The sequence below is a fragment of the Triticum aestivum genome, chromosome 2B (assembly GCF_018294505.1).
Source record: "Triticum aestivum cultivar Chinese Spring chromosome 2B, IWGSC CS RefSeq v2.1, whole genome shotgun sequence".
Classification (NCBI taxonomy): Eukaryota; Viridiplantae; Streptophyta; class Magnoliopsida; order Poales; family Poaceae; genus Triticum; species Triticum aestivum.
In genome coordinates, this window is record NC_057798.1 from 753,165,633 (window position 1) to 753,182,656 (window position 17,024).

Here is a 17,024-nt window from a genome sequence, read left to right on the forward strand (position 1 = left end):
TCCGAAAGTTTCTGTTGGGTTGACTCGAATCGAGACTGGGATTTGTCACTCCGTATGACGGAGAGGTATCTCTGGGCCCACTCGGTAATGCATCATCATAATGAGCTCAAAGTGACCAAGTGGTTGGTCATGAGATCATGCATTGCAGTACGAGTAAAGTGACTTGCCGGTAACGAGATTGAACGAGGTATTGGGATACCGACGATCGAATCTCGGGCAAGTAACGTACCGATTGACAAAGGGAATTGTATACGGGATTACTTGAATCCTCGACATCGTGGTTCATTCGATGAGATCATCGTGGAACATGTGGGAGCCAACATGGGTATCCAGATCCCGCTGTTGGTTATTGGCCGGAGAGTCGTCTCGGTCATGTCTGCGTGTCTCCCAAACTCGTAGGGTCTACACACTTAAGGTTCGGTGACACTAGGGTTGTAGAGATATTAGTATGCGGTAACCCGAAAGTTGTTTGGAGTCCCGGATGAGATCCCAGATGTCACGAGGAGTTCCGGAATGGTTCGGAGGTGAAGATTTATATATAGGAAGTCCAGTTTCGGCCACCGGAAAAGTTTCAGGGGTCACCGGTATTGTATCGGGACCACCGGAAGGGTCCCGGGGGTCCACTAGGTGGGGCCACCTATCCCGGAGGGCCACATGGGCTGAAGTGGGAGGGGAACCAGCCCCTGGTGGGCTGGTGCGCCCCCCTTGGGCCTCCCCCTGCGCCTAGGGTTGGAAACCCTAGGGGTGGGGGGCGCCCCACTTGGCTTGGGCGGCAAGTCCCCCCCTTGAGATTCAATCTCTAGGGGCCGGCGCCCCCCCATGGCCCCTATATAAAGAGGGGGGAGGGAGATCTGCGCACCCCTGCTCCTGGCGCCTCCCTCTCCCTCCATAACACCTCTCCCTCTCGCTGAGCTTGGCGAAGCCCTGCCGAGATCGCCGCTACTTCCACCACCACGCCGTCATGCTACTGGATCTCCATCAACCTCTCCTTTCTTCTTGCTGGATCAAGAAGGAGGAGACGTCTTACCCAACCGTACGTGTGTTGAACGCGGAGGTGCCGTTCGTTTGGCACTAGGATCATCGGTGATTTGGATCACGACGAGTACGACTCCATCAACCCCGTTCTCTTGAACGCTTCCGGTCGCGATCTACAAGGGTATGTAGATGCACTCCTCTCTCTCGTTGCTAGATGACTCCATAGATTGATCTTGGTGATGCGTAGAAATTTTTTATTTTCTGCTACGTTCCCCAACAGAAAGCATGGGTCGCATGGGGGCTCTGGAAAATGCCCTCTTGGATGGCCTTTCTCCTTGCCATCCACGTCGCCCAGAGTGTTACTGCCAATTTCACAAAAGCATGATGAGATAGCGAGTGTATCAGCGTGAACAACCATTGTTTAGCACTTGGTTCACTCGACTCCGCAGCTGATCCGCTAGCTCCCCATCCACTAGTGCCCAGATACATCTTTACATGGAGCAGTCGAGGAGGGAGTGCCTCCAAGAGTCATGTGCGCCACTCAAACCGCACATACTTGATGTGGCCATGTTTCGATGCTCCCTGACGTCCTCAGTGGGTTGTATGAGGTGAATGCATAACCCACGGGATGGCTGCGCCATATTACCATAGGCCCACATATTTCTGGCCCTAGTCTCTCGAAAGCACACAAAAATATGAAATCACTAATTAAGGAGCACTCTGTAAATGTCACTCCCACCTTCTAGGGTTATGACAAGTGGCATACTAAACGTGCGTCTTGTCGCAACTTTTTTACGTATATATGCTAATTCAAAACATTTTATCTATTAAACCATACGTCCAAATTTCGTGCCGTTTTCTTCGTTGGATACCTCGCATCGAGATATTCAAAATTAAATCTCATGTTGATAGGTTTTTACGAACATTTTTTCATAAAAAAATATTGGGGAACGTACCATGCAATTTGAAAAAAATTCCTACGATCACGCAAGATCTATCTAGGAGATGCATAGCAACGAGAGGGGGAGAGTGTGTCCACGTACACTCATAGACCAAAAGAGGAAGCGTTAATTTAACGCGGTTGATGTAGTCGAACGTCTTCGCGATTCAACCAATCAAGTACCGAACGTACGAAACCTCCGAGTTCAGCACACGTTCAGCTCGATGACGTCCATCAAACTCTTCATCCAGCAGAGGGTCGAGGGAGAGTTTCCTCAACACGACGGAAGGGGGCACCGCACACAGCTAAGAGAATAATTGATGTGCTCTGGGATGCCCCCTGCCCCCGTATATAAAGGAGGAGGGGAGGAGGCCGGCCACCAGGGGCGCGCCAATGAGTTGGAGTCCTATTAGGACTCCAGTCCTAGTAGGATTCGCCCCCCCCCCCCTTTTCCTTCTTCCGGAGGGGGAAAGGGAGAAAGGAGAGGTAGGAGGGGAAGGAAAGGGAGGCGCCACCCCCTCCCCTAGTCCAATTCAGACTCCCATGGGGCGCGCGGCCACCCCTTGTGGATTGTCTCCTCTCTCCCCTATGGCCCACGAGGCCCATTACTTTCCCTGAGGGGTTCTGGTAACCTTCCGGTACTTCGAAAAATACCCAAAATGATCCGGAACCATTCCGGTGTCCAAATACTATCGTCCAATATATCAATCTTTACCTGTCGACTATTTCGAGACTCCTCGTCATGTCCGTGATCTCATCCGGGACTCCAAACAAACTTCGGTCACCAAAACACATAACTCATAATACAAATCGTCATCGAACGTTAAGCGTGCGGACCCTACGGGTTCAACAACTATGTAGACATGACCGAGATACTTCTCCGGTCAATAACCAATAGGGTAACCTGGATGCTCCTATTGGCTCCCACATATTCTACGAAGAGCTTTATTGGTCGAACCGTTATGACAACATATGTTATTCCCTTTGTCATCGGTATGTTACTTGCCCGAGATTCGATCGTCAGTATCTTCATACCTAGTTCAATCTCGTTACCGGCAAGTCTCTTTACCCATTCCGTAATGCATCATCCCGTAACTAAATCATTAGTTACATTGCTTGCAAGGCTTATTATGATGTGCATTACCGAGAGGGCCCAGAGATACCTCTCTGATACTCGGAGTGACAAATCCTAATCTCGATCTATGCCAACCTAACAAAACACCTTCGAAGATGCCTGTGGAGCATCTTTATAATCACCCTTTTACGTTTTGACGTTTGATAGCACACAAGGTATTCCTCCGATATTCGGGAGTTGCATAATCTCATAGTCAAAGGAATATGTATAAGTCATGAAGAAAGCAGTAGCAATAAAACTTAACGATCATTATGCTAAGCTAACGGATGGGTCTTGTCCATCACATCATTAGAATGATGTGATCCCATTCATCAAATGACAACACATGTCTATGGTCAGGAAACTTAACCATCTTTGATTAACGAGCTAGTCTAGTAGAGGCATACTAGGGACACTTTGTTTTGTCTATGTATTCACACATGTATCAAGTTTCCGGTTAATACAATTCTAGCATGAATAATAGATATTTATCATGACATAAGGAAATATAAATAACAATTTTATTATTGCCTCTAGGGCATATTCCCTTCAGTCTCCCACTTGCACTAGAGTCAATAATCAAGATTACATTGTAATGATTCTAACACCCATGGAGTCTTGGTGCTGATCATGTTTTGCTCGTGGAAGAGGCTTAGTCAACGGGTCTTCCACATTCAGATCCGTATGTATTTTGCAAATCTCTATGTCTCCCTTCTTGACTTGACTTGATCACGGATGGAGTTGAAGCGTCTCTTGATGTGTTTGGTTCTTTTGTGAAATCTGGATTCCTTCGCTAAGGCTATTGCTCCAGTATGGTCACAAAAATTTTCATTGGACCCGATGAACTAGGTATTACACCTAGATCGGATATGAACTCCTTCATCCAGACTCCTTCATTCACTGCTTCCGACACAGCTATGTACTCCGCTTCACACGTAGATCCCGCCACGACGCTTTGCTTGGAACTGCACCAACTGACAGCTCCACCATTCAATATAAATATGTATCCGGTTTGTGACTTAGAGTCATCCGGATCAGTGTCAAAGCTAGCATCGACATAACCATTTACGACGAGCTCTTTGTCACCTGCATAAACGAGAAACATATTCTTAGTCCTTTTTAGGTACTTCAGGATGGTCTTGACCGCTGTCCAGTGATCCACTCCTGGATTACTTTGGTACCTCCCTTCTATACTTATAGCAAGTCACACATCAGGTATGTTACACAGCATAGCATACATGATAGAACCTATGGCTGAACCATAGGGAATGACTTTCATTTTCTCTATATCTTCTGCAGTGGTCGGGCATTGAGTCTGACTCAACTTCACACCTTGTAACATAGGCAAGAACCGTTTCTTTGACTAATCCATTTTAAATTTCTTCAAACTTATCAAGGTATGTGCTTTGTGAAAGTCCAATTAAGCGTCTTGATCTATCTCTATAGATCTTGATGTCCAATATATAAGCAACTTCACCGAGGTCTTTCATTGAAAAACTTTTATTCAAGTATCCTTTTATGCTATTCAGAAATTCTATATCATTTCCAATCAACAATATTTCATCCACATATAATATCGGAAATGCTACAGAGCTCCCACTCACTTTCCTGTAAATACAGGCTTCTCCAAAAGTCTGTATAAAACCATATGCTTTGATCACCTCATCAAAACGTATATTCCAACTCCGAGAGGCTTACACTAGTCCATAAATGGATCGCTGGAGATTGCACACTTTGTTAGCATCCTTAGGATCGACAAAACCTTCTGGTTGCATCATATACAACTCTTCTTTAAGAAATCCAATAAGGAATGCAGTTTTGACATCCATTTGCCATAGTTCATAATCATAAAATGCAGCAATTGCTAACATGATTCGGACAGACTTAAGCATCGCTATGAGTGAGAAGGTCTCATCGTAGTCAACTCCTTGAACTTGTCGAAAACCTTTTGCGACTAGTCGAGCTTTGTAGGCAGTAACATTAGCATCAGCGTCAGTCTTCTTCTTGAAGATCCATTTATTCTCTATGGCTTGTCGATCATCAGGCAAGTCCACCAAAGTCCATACGTTATTCTCATACATGGATCCCATCTCAGATTTCATGGCCTCAAGCCATTTTGTGAAATCTGGGCTCATCATCGCTTCCTCATAGTTCGTAGGTTCATCATGGTCTAGTAACATGACTTTCATAACAGTATTACCATACCACTCTGATGCGCAACGTGCTCTGGTTGACCTACGAGGTCCGGTAGTAACTTGATCTGAAGTTTTATGATCATTATCATTAGCTTCCTCACTAATTGGTGTAGGCATCACTAGAACTGATTTCCGTGATGAACTACTTTCCAATTCAAGAGAAGGTACAATTACCTCATCAAGTTCTACTTTCCTCACATTAACTTCTTTCGAGAGAAACTCCTTCTCTAGAAAGGATCCATTCTTAGCAACAAAAAGCTTGCCTTCAGATCTATGGTAGAAGGTGTACCCAACAGTCTCTTTTGGGTATCCTATGAAGACGCACTACTTCGATTTGGGTTTGAGCTTATCAGGCTGGAGATTTTTCACATAAGCATCCCAAACCCAAACTTTAAGAAACGATGGTTAGGTTTCTTGAAAAACCATAGTTCATACGGTGTCGTCTCAACGGATTTAGATTGTGCCCTATTTAAAGTGAATGCAGGTGTCTCTAATGCATAACCCCAAAACTATAGTGGTAAATCGTAAGAGACATCATAGATCGCACCATATCTAATAAAGTACGGTTACGACGTTTGGACACACCATTACGTTGTGGTGTTCCAGGTGGCGTGAGTTGCAAAACTATTCCACATTTTTTAAATGAAGGCCAAACTCGTAACTCAACTACTCGCCTCTGCGATCAGATCGTAGAAACTTTATTTTCTTGTTACGATGATTCTCCACTTCACTCTGAAATTCTTTAAACTTTTCAAATGTTTCATACTTGTGTTTTATTAAGTAGATATACCCATATCTGCTCAAATCATCTATGAAGGTCAGAAAAAAACGATACATGTCGCGAGCCTCAACACTCATCGGAACGCATACATCGGTATGTATTATTTCCAATAAGTCGGTAGCTTGCTCCATTGTTTCGGAGAACGGAGTCTTAGTCATCTTTCTCATGAGGCATGGTTCGCAAGCATCAAATGAGTCATAATCAAGTGATTCCAAAATTCCATCTGCATGGAGTTTCTTCATGCGCTTTACACCAATATGACCTAAATGGCAGTGCCACAAATATGTTGCACTACCATTATCGACTTTGCATCTTTTGGCATTAATATTATGAATATGTGTATCACCACAATCGAGATTCAACAAAAATAGACCACTTTTCAAGGGTGCATGACCATAAAAGATATTACTCATATAAATAGAACAACCATTATTCTCTGATTTAAATGAATAATCATCTCGCATTAAACAAGATCCAGATATAATGTTCATGCTCAATGCTGGCACCAAATAACAATTATTCGGGTCTAAAACTAATCCTGAAGGTAGATGTAGAGGTAGCGTCCCGACGGCGATCACATCGACCTTGGAACCAATCCCGACGCGCATCGTCACCTCGTCCTTAGCCAATCTTCGTTTAATCCGTAGCCCCTGTTTCGAGCTACAAATATGAGCAACCGAACCGGTATCAAATACCCAGGCACTACTATGATGTATCAAGTTTTCGGTTAATACAATTCTAGCATCTGAATAATAGATATTTATTATGACATAAGGAAATATAAATAGCAACTCTATTATTGCCTCTAGGGCATATTTCTTTCAAAACCCCCGGATGAAAAACCGACCTGGGAGCACTTTTTGTTCCTTTTTGGAAGAGGCGTGACTGTGCCTCTCACGTAACCAAATCCGTACCTCCACGAGAAATAAATTTGTACCTCTTTCGAAAGGAAAAATTGTATTTTTTTTCGTTTCAGAGAGGCACGACTATGCCTCTCAACAAAGCAAATCCGTACCTCTCGCGGAAGTAAAAAAACATGTTTTTTTATTTCACAAAAGCAAATCCGTACCTTTCACGGAAGGAAAAAAATTGCGTATTTTTTCGTTTCTGAGAGGCATGATTGTGCCTCTCGTGGAAGTAAATATGTTGCTCTCACGGAAGCAAATCCGTACCTCTCGCGAAAGGAAAAAAATATGTAGCAAATCCGTGCCTCTCGCGGGGAAAGAAAGAAAAGTGTTTTTTTTTTCTGTTTCCGAGAGGCACCTCTCGCAGAAGCAAACCCTTGCCTCTTACGGAAGCAAATCCGTGCCTCTCGCGGAAGGATAAAAAACACGTTTTCTTTTTATTTCCGAGAGGCATGGTTGTACCTCGCTCGGAAGGAGAAAAACGCGTTTTTGGGGCAAAAGAAAAATTGAAACTGTTTTTTGTCCAAAACCTAAGAATTACCGAGAGAAAATAGGAAAACAATTCATCTAAAAAGACAAAACGCGTGCGAACCTAGACTGCGACACGTGGCGATGACTGAGAGTGGCTGGCGCTCTCTCAGCCCACCCAGATGACCTTTGCAGGCTCCTGAAAGAATACTCCTTTGTTAGTTGCTCTCCCAAAACAGCAGGTATTCCTAGGAGGCCATAATGTGTCGCCTGTAGCTACCCATAGCGTAGCCTCTCGTCGAGACGCACATAAATGGGCGAGGCACAGCTAGCTCGACGAGTCCTCGGAAAAGCGTGTGTAGATCATTGATGCACATTTTCTTCATTCATTTTTTTTTGGTTTCTTACATTTGTTCAAAAAAAATCAAACATTCTAAACAAGTAAATTCCAGCACCTAAAAATACTGAGAAAATTAAAAATCATGAATTTGAAAAATGTTAAATGCAATGTAAAAAGACTGTTAGCATCATTTTTAAAATGTTGACACATTCAAAAAAATGTTGTGACAATTAACAAGTATCGTGTGTGTTAATTTATTTAACACATATACAAAAATGATCAAGAAAAGCTTATTTGAAAAATTGTTACTGATGTATTTGAAAAATGTTAACACGCATAAAAAATGGTTTGTATGTATACAAAAATTTAGAAATAAAAACATATATATATCGAGAAAACGTTAATCGTGTATGTTAAATGAGTATAAGAAAGATGCTGCTTATGTATATGAGAAATGTATAATATGTATAAAATAAAAGTAGGCATCAAAACCTATTTCTGAAAAAATGAAATCGTGTATTTGAAAAATGGTGAATGTGTATATGAAAAAAATCTTATCTTTACGGAAAATCTAGGATCTGTATGACAAAAAAGTATACATCAAGACATATATTTGAAAAAAAGTTAATCATGTATTTGAAGAATGTTAAATGTGTATAAGTAAAATATATCTTATATATATATATATATATTAAAAATGTATAATATGTATGAAAAAGTAGACATCAAAACATATATCTGAAAACATATTAATCATGTATTTTAAATATGTCAAACGAGTATAAAAAATGCTCCTACTATATACAAAAAATGTACAATATTTATGAAAAAAGGAAGACCTGAAAACATATGTTTAACAAAAATGTTACTCATGTATTTAAAAAATGATAAATGTGTAGAAAAATGTTCCTATTTTATACGGAAAATCGACAAGTGTTTGAAAGAAGTAAAACCAAAGAAAATCAAAGACAAAAAGGAAAGGAAATGGGAAAAAACTGGAGAAGCAGATGCAAAAGAAATAAAACCAAATTAAAATCTAGAATAAACAAATAAAATAGAAGAAAAAAAGAACAGGGAAAGAGGAATCCATAGAAACTGATGCAAAATAGTAGAACAATGTGAAAACCGATAAAAACGAAAAAGAAACAAAGAAAAACAAAGGAAAAAACTAAAACTAAAAGGTTGATACAAAATAGTGAACGCAGTAAAAAAAATGGTGCTACAATGATGAGTCGGTCATGTACTGTAGCGGACGGAAAGTGCTTCAGGCGAGAGAACCATATATCTCACAAGATGTAGCACTCGCAGTACCCCTGCGACGGGATCCCAGCGAACACGTGGAGGTGCACCCAGCGTGGGAACACATTTTTTTCTTTTTTTTCTTTTTGGGGTGTTTACAGTTTGTTGGGGGGTGGGGGTGGGTTTTGCGTGGTTTTCCTAGGTTTTTGTGACTTCTTCTTTTCTTTCTTACCTTTTTTCATGTAAAGCACAGTTGTATTTCAGCATGAAGTACATATGTGTCGTTCATAGTTGTGCTTCCCGAAAAGTGAAAAACACAGTTACTTCTGTATGAAGAGCATGTCTTTTTTGGAAGGTCAAAAACATAGTTGCTTTTCCCGGAAAGTGAAAAAGCAGTGGTGCTTCCGCATGAAAGACATTTGTACTGCTTAAAAGTAAAAAAAAAGCACAATTGCCACTGCTTCAAGTCCTTCGATGCCATTGCTTCAAATATAATAGTGGCCGCTTGGATTGACATTTGTAGTATCCACACAAATCTTTCGGGTAGTTCTTTCATTGCCGGTACATGCAATCAACTGAACTAAGCATACCTAAGAAACCTCTTGATGCTCCAATTGCCAACAATTTTTATGTGTCCTCCACACTTGGTTCTCTCAGGTACTCTGGTCTAATCACCTTCACCATGGCGCGTGCAAAATTGCTTTCTAGTGTCCAGGCATGTGGTCTCTCTCATCGGACTTCAGTATCAATGACATATGTGGTCTTACTACAAGCAAGCATCCTGAGAGCAATCATGCATTTCTGTAGAGGAGAGAAGGAAAGTGGCCCGCAACAGTTCTTCCTCGGCTTGTAGTCATTAGCCTCTTCCACGACATTCATTACGTGGAGAAAAAATCTCTACTCATCTGGAAGCGACGTCGAAAGAAACCTTCATGGTATGTTGGGTCATATATGAAGTAGCCCGTGTAGAGCCGTGAGCGCGTGATCCTATCCTGGAGAATAACTCGCCTGCTCTTTATCGAACCATTGAAGTTCAGCACATACTCCTCTGGGTTCTCCAATTCTTCCGGATGCTCATCATCATCATCATTTTAGCATCTTTCTTGTCTGAATCCAATGAATCAATGAACTCTTTGTATATGAATTTGCCAAGGTCTTCGTTTCGATACTCGTCATCCAATGATGAATCCATAGGTGACGTAAAAATGACCAAAAGAATAAAAAAATGCTCAAACATTTCATCAAACACATAGAGCGCGAGGTGTATGTCAGGAGGAATTGCACGTACCAGGGGCAACGCGCGATGGAGGCACGGCCGCGGGCATTGTGGGTTGGGGCCTTCAGTGGCGCGTTGTGGGTTAGGGACTACGTCGAAGCAATGATTGCAACGGAGCTACGATGGCGGTTGTGCGGACGAGGCAAAGAGAGAGAGGGAGAGAAAAAAAGAGTGGGTCAAGTAAGGATGGGGATGTCTTCAAGAGATTTGGCATGGCCCTAGCCGTCGGTCGGACATGACGTGAGGGGCGTCCTTATATCCACCCTTATGTATGGGTTGAGTATGGGATGTGCCAGTCAGACGGACGTTTGGATTGAATTTGCCCGGTTCAGTTGGGTGGAAAATAAGTGACCGTGTCATTCAGCAGAACGTATGGAGAGAGTACGATGGGTCGATCGTAGATGCTCTAAAGCTTTGGATTACAATCCAATGGTTCTGACCACATTCGACTGAAGGGAGTGCAAAAATAACCCCAGGCTACTGTTCACACCACAGACGAACTGAAATTTGAGAACAGAAAAAAAGGCACAGTACAGAGTACCAATGGACCATGGAAGCTAGATCTCGTAATGGGTGATGTGGACGACGTCCTCGGGCCTGGACGGCGGGTGGGTCTTGTTCCTCATCCTCAGCTGCATGTACTCGTTGTATCGGAACCCCCTGTACCGCGGCGGCTCGCCGGCGTCGCCCGCGAACTCCGGCAGCGGCTCGACCCACTTGTCGCCGTGGAGGTTGAGGAAGAAGGCGATGGAGTGGCGGTGCGCCCCCGGCCTCCTCACCACCCTGTGCGTGGCGCTCTTGAACTTCTTGTTGCTGAGCACCTGCAAAACATCGCCCACGTTGACGACGATGCTGCCCTCCACGGGCTCTGCGGGGACCCAGCTGCCGTCTTCCCCGAGCACCTCCAGGCCCCCGACGCCGTCCTGCAGGACGAAGGTGATGCAGTTGCCGTCCTCGTGCGCGCTGATGCCGTTGTTCTCGTCGGTTGTCGCCGGGAAGTAGCGAAGCGCGGTGAGGAAGTCGAAGCCGCGGTCGGCGTTGTACCCCGCGAGGAAGCCCGGCGGCAGGCCCATGCACTCGTTCAGGATGTCCTGGATGAGCAGCCCCAGCTCGGTGAGCTTGGCGTAGCACTCCTCCAGCGCATCCCTGAAGATGAATTTCAGAACTGATGCACAATTTATAAGACAGGGGAAAGTTGATGCGAAGGGGAAAAAAATGGAGTTCTGCCTGTCTCTGTGGCACACTCACAATTCAGAACTGAAGCAGAGTAAGTAACCTGAATCCGGCCGGCTGGGCGGGGTAGTGGTTGAGCCCGAGCTTGGGGTTGAAGAGGAGGAGGTACTCGTTCTTGTCGGCGGAGTGCGCCGGCTGCCGCGCGTACCCCACCGGGAGCGGCGAGGCGGAGGCGCCCTCGGCGGGCCGCACCTTGGCCTTCTCCTCGTCCGGGAGCGCGAAGAACGCCGCCGACAGGTCGAGCGCGCGCGCCATGAGCTCCCGCGGCACGGCGTGGTTCACCGCGCGGAAGAACCCGGTGGCCTGGCACGCCTCGCGCACGGCCTCGGTGGCGCGGGCGCGCGCGCCCGCGTCGTCGGCGTCTCCCACGGCGAAGAACGGCGCCAGATCCACCAAGGTGAGCGCGCCGCCGTTGCTGGCCGCCATGTGTGATGGATTCTTGGATTGTTCTCTAGCTTCTCGATGAAGAGAGCGGTGGAGAATTTGGACGCGATCGTGAGAATAAAAGAGCTCTTTATGAATGAAAATCCTCACTCCCTTCCCCTGATCTCCACTACCCATCCTCCCCTGAATCTCGACGTGGGTCCCCTACCCGGGGCCGGCCGTACGCAGAAGAAAAAAACTAGGCTCGAAGCTCTGTCGCTATCCGGCGCGCGCGTGCGAGAGAGAGAGAGAGTGAGACGAAGAGCTGAGCTGTGGGTTTGGTGACAATTTGGAAGGGTGCGACCATTGCAGGAATATTAAAGGAATGGGATGATTAGCCAATCGAACATTGAAGAGGCATTGCAAAAGATAACAATTTGTAAGCCGAATTTTGTCTCGGGTGGCATCTCTTTTATTTTTCAGGGTACGCCAAAGGCGTACCTTAGTTTTATAGAAAGAAGAAAAATATGTACAAGAGATTACAATATTGCCGGTTAGGCCACGACCAGCCTTACCAAGCCTCCACTCCACACACAGGCTACTCTACTACTCTAACATACGTTGATCTCCAAAATCTCCTGCCGTGGCCCACATCCTCAGCTCGTCGAAGATCGTGTCCACCGTGTCGTGCTCATTCTTGATCTGATCCGAACCAAACACCCTCGCGTTCCTTTGTTTCCATAACGTCCAGCAGATAAGCATGACGAAAGTATCAAAACCTTTCCGATAGTGCTTAAGAAAACGCTTTCTAGCGTCCGACCACCATTGCACCAATCTTGAGTCATTGGTTGGGCAAAGCTCCATCGACAACCCCATCCTAGTGATGCAACTGAACCATACTTGCCTCGAGAACACATATTGCTGCAGAATGTGATCCACCGTGTCCTCCTCTTGATCACATAGAAAGCATTTTGATGTTTGATCTTGCAAGTTGTGCCTAGCTCTTCTGTCCGAAGTCCATCGCCGATATTGGACAGCCAGCCACATGAAAATTTTGCATGCCAGAGGGGCCCAGCACTTCCAAATAGCTCCAAAAGAGTGGAATCTAACTCCTCTCTCACATAGCATCTTGTAAGCAGAAGGCAGTGTACGTTCCTGACGCATTCCATGCCCAAATGGGACTGTCCTCGGACTGAGCATCCAGTTGAACCTCCTCAAGGATCTCCCAAAGGCCTATAAACTGGGTTAGGCCTTCCGTGCACAGGTCACCCACCACATCATTCATCCAAGAATGCATACCCAAAGCCTCTCGGACAAGTCTCCTGTTAGCAACTTGCGTACGAACTGACGTCGCCACCAGAGGAGCGACCTCCGCGATGGTAGCACCATGGAGCCACCTATCCTTCCAGAACAAGGTTTTGTCACCAGCTCCAACTCTCCATTTCACCAAGCTTCCAAACCCTAGAGATTGTGTAACGAGCTAGCACTACTTTGCATCCGCAGCAGAACAGCTGTTCAGGTGTGGTAAGCAATTGTATAAAACAATCAGAGAAAACACACACAAATATAACCAGTTGTGACATGTGTTTGGAATCATAAAATATATTTTTGCAACACAAGTTCGACAAATTTATTCTAGCTCTATGCTAGAGCAATTCATCCTATGATTTTCACGTAATTCACGGATGGGCAGATTTTCCTTTTTCATGAAAACCTACAAGACTAAGCTTCTATCCACTACCCACCACTATTCCACTAACATGAGTGTGATGGGCGGCCGGGTTACCTTGGGACAATCATGATCGGAGAGTAATGACCTTTTGTAATGCTAGTGTGTTGTATATTGGTTGTAACACAAAAAAAAACTATTCCTTCTTAATTAACAGATGCGACAAAGCTTTTGCCTCCGTCTCAAAAAAAAATGAGCATCTACCAAGGAAACTAGGTGGTTTGGCGCGCTCGGCGGTGCCCAATGAATGACTAGTTGAGCACAAGTATAGGGGAGAAGTAGAGGAGGTTGTTGGAGATGTGTTGTTAGAAGGGTTCAGGTAATTTTAGGACACTATGTGTTCCGTAACATTCAAATTTAGACTGTTTCTATAGTTTGTTGTTTGGCCACCGACCAAGTAGTTGCCAACATGGATAATTTGTGGGAAATTATCATGCGAACACCTAAATTTTACCCTTGTTCTGAGAACCTCTCACTTGCCTCGACAACAGAGGCTACTAGATTATTGATGGCGCGCGTTGCTGCGCCCGTCTATTTTGGCTTGTACTCCAGTTGTTAAGGATATAACATGCTTTGTATACATTTGCTTGCATTGTTTTGAAATATGATGCCTTCCTATAGCTTGTACTTCTCTTAGTTTTTCAAAATAATGGTATGTAAATAATCTTCACTTGGGGCAACATTACAACTTCCATGTTAACATAAGCATACATATAAATATGGCAGTACCATAAGCCAATCCATCCACGGTAAAAACAATTTATGGCTGGGAACAGTTTGGTTCAAGCATACAAGCTCGTTTGCAGTTGCATACGAACATGGAATTGAACATAATATAAGATTGCAATGCATAACGATGGAAGAAGGTAGCATGACAGTATATTATACTTTAGAAAATACTCCCTCTGTAAACTAATATAAGAGCGTTTAGATCACTAAAATAGTAATCTAAACACTCTTATATTAGTTTACGGAGGGAGTAGATCGTATGGCAGAATAGGGCAAACTGCAGAAAACGCAGACCTGAAATAGGCACCAGAAGCACTGCACAAAAACGTATATAATTATGGATACATCTGATAGGGCAGAGGACAGGAGAAGTATAATCATATCCTATATTTCTAAGAAAAACGATCAAGAATCTTGATTATTACACACAAGAACGAAATGTTGTTTCTTTATACAAATTCCAATGTTACTACAATTTTTTTTCATTGGGTCTTAAATACTGTTTTACCATTTTACATGGAATAGGAGGAACTACTGAACTAAGCAAGAAAAGGAAACAGAAACAAAAATCATTATTCTCTCATTCTCTGCATATATTATATTTCTGCAGTAAATGTATCTTGAGATTCATCATTGTTTCAGCCGGTAGGGGCTGAAGCTCTACCTAAGGCGACTGCCATACGCAGCTTCGCCGACCAAGCAACTGACTTAAAGAAATCACTCTCCACATGGTGATGCTGAGAAAGGGGATAACCTCTTGTATTACCTTGCTTAGAATAGCCATGTTCCTAAGTAATCCACCTCAATCGTGACATTAAATCTACACGACATTAACTTGAGTTCAGACGCTATGGAGTCAGAGTGATTGCATGACTTGAGGCACAGGGCAGCAGGCTGGGGTGAAGGTGTGGCAGCTGCATACCATTACCACCAGAAAACACCGGCGAGCAGAGGACAGGAAGATACACAGTCGTTGATGTCTTAGAGCATCTCCAGCCGTTGGCGCCCCAGGGGGCGCGTAAAATCGCCGCCTGGGGATGAACCGACACTAAAATCGGCGTGGGGGCTTGAGGGTTCCCAGCCGTCGGCCCCAGGGTCACCGCCAGAAGGTGGTTTTTTTTCAATAAAAAAGGAATTCGGCTAAAGTTCGGCATACGGGGACAAAGATTCGGTTAAAATTCGGCGAACATGATATTAGCATCGTTTTTTACATGGCAAAGTGAAGTACTTTTAAAAAAAAGGGCGGCAACTACAACTACGGGTCGAAGAACGCGCTGAGCGCGGCGAAGTCGCCGACGTCACCGCCGTCATCCTCGCCGTCGTCCTTGTCGTCCTTCTCCTCCTTGACGCGGCCGCCCCTGCTGGACCCCTTTCCGGCGTCGCCCTGGCGGACCGGTGGCGGTGGCGCGTCGTCGTCACTGTCGTCGTCGAGGACAAGACGCCTCCCTCGTCGCGGCCACGGCGCCGAGCGGCGAGCTGCTCGTAGATGCGGCACTGGCGCTCCAGCTCCGTCCGCGCCCAGTCTTCGTGCGCCCACTTCAAGGCCGCCACGTCGTCGAGCTCCTCCTTCGCACCGCCAGCGAGCCCTGGCTCCGTCTTCACGGCGGCAAGGCCCGGCTCCGTCTTCGGCTTGACGTAGCAGGGAGGAGCCGAGGAGGAGGTGCGCCCGCCGCCCTCGTTGATGACGATGCCGGCGCTGCGGGTGCGCCGGCCGAGCGGCGTCTCCACTGCGGGCTCAGCTTGACGCCGAACGCCGCCGGCGAGCCGAAGGAGTGAGAAGAGGGCGGGAGGAGGAAGACGAGGCGGGGCCGAACCTCCTGGGCATCCATTGCCCGGCGCTCAGGCGGGGGACCGGGGCGGCGGCCGCGGCATGGTATGTCAGCGGCGGGTCGTTGCTGCCCTCGAGGTGATGGAGAACCTCGTGGAGCGTGCGGCCGGGGGCGCCCCACCACAGGCGACGCCCCTCGCTGTTCTTGATGCCCCCCACCATCGGCGCCTCGTTGGTGGAGGCGAGCCGCTGCGCCTGCCGGTGCTGGAAGTACACCGCCCATGTCTCGTGGTTGTCGGCGGCGTATTGCGGGAGGGCGCGCTGCTCCTCGGTCAGCGACGCCCGCACGCGGTCGACCTCGTCTGCGAAGTAGTCGGCATGAACGTTGACGTCGGGCACCGGGGGAATGGGGACGCCACCGGCGCTGAGCCTCCATCCGCCCGGCCCTGCACTCATGTCTGGAGGCGCTGGGATGTTGGTCTCGAAGAGCAAATACGCCTCCCACGCGTGCAGCGAGCGGCGGCCGAAGCCGTTGGCCGCCGCTCTGTCGCCAGGGAAACGCTCGCACATCGTCGCGCCTGGGCTTGGGGAGAGAGGGGAGGATCATCGGCGGCGGCTGCACACGGGGAGAGAGAGGCAGAGCACGGCGGGGTGTGGCCAGAGGCGAGGGGGAGGCGATGCTTTTATACGTCTGAAGGCCATTCAGCTGTCAGATGAACCAGACATCTTTAGATGGAAGTTGCATCAGAATGGCAAGTTTACAGTCAAATCCATGTATGATGCAATGGTTCATTGTGATGTCCCGATTGATAACAGGAAACTGTTGCTTTTCTTTACCAAATTAAACTTTGCAACAAAATAGGTTGTCTAGATGTGCAACTAAATGAGCAACCTATATGATGCAATAACAACTAGGACACAAGCAAGCAAAGGATGTAAAACAAGTAGGCTTGCAAAAGTAAAGGCACG

The 17,024-nt window shown here is 46.1% G+C and overlaps 1 protein-coding gene across 2 annotated transcripts; it reads right to left on the minus strand.

Moving 5' to 3' along the window:
- Window positions 1-10,635: 10,635 nt before the first annotated feature.
- Window positions 10,636-12,173, minus strand: LOC123042472 (2-oxoglutarate-dependent dioxygenase 19). Of its 2 annotated transcripts, XM_044464915.1 has the most exons (3): window positions 11,510-12,173; window positions 11,055-11,379; window positions 10,636-11,016 (listed from the first exon to the last, which is right to left on the minus strand). In XM_044464915.1, exons 1-3 carry the CDS (start codon window positions 12,025-12,027, stop codon window positions 10,711-10,713), a joined length of 1,149 nt encoding a protein of 382 aa, XP_044320850.1. In that variant the 5' UTR covers window positions 12,028-12,173; the 3' UTR covers window positions 10,636-10,710. The 2 variants fall into 2 exon arrangements, with proteins under 2 accessions (XP_044320850.1, XP_044320851.1); XM_044464916.1 differs by having other exon boundaries at window positions 10,636-11,379; window positions 11,510-12,171.
- Window positions 12,174-17,024: the final 4,851 nt, after the last annotated feature.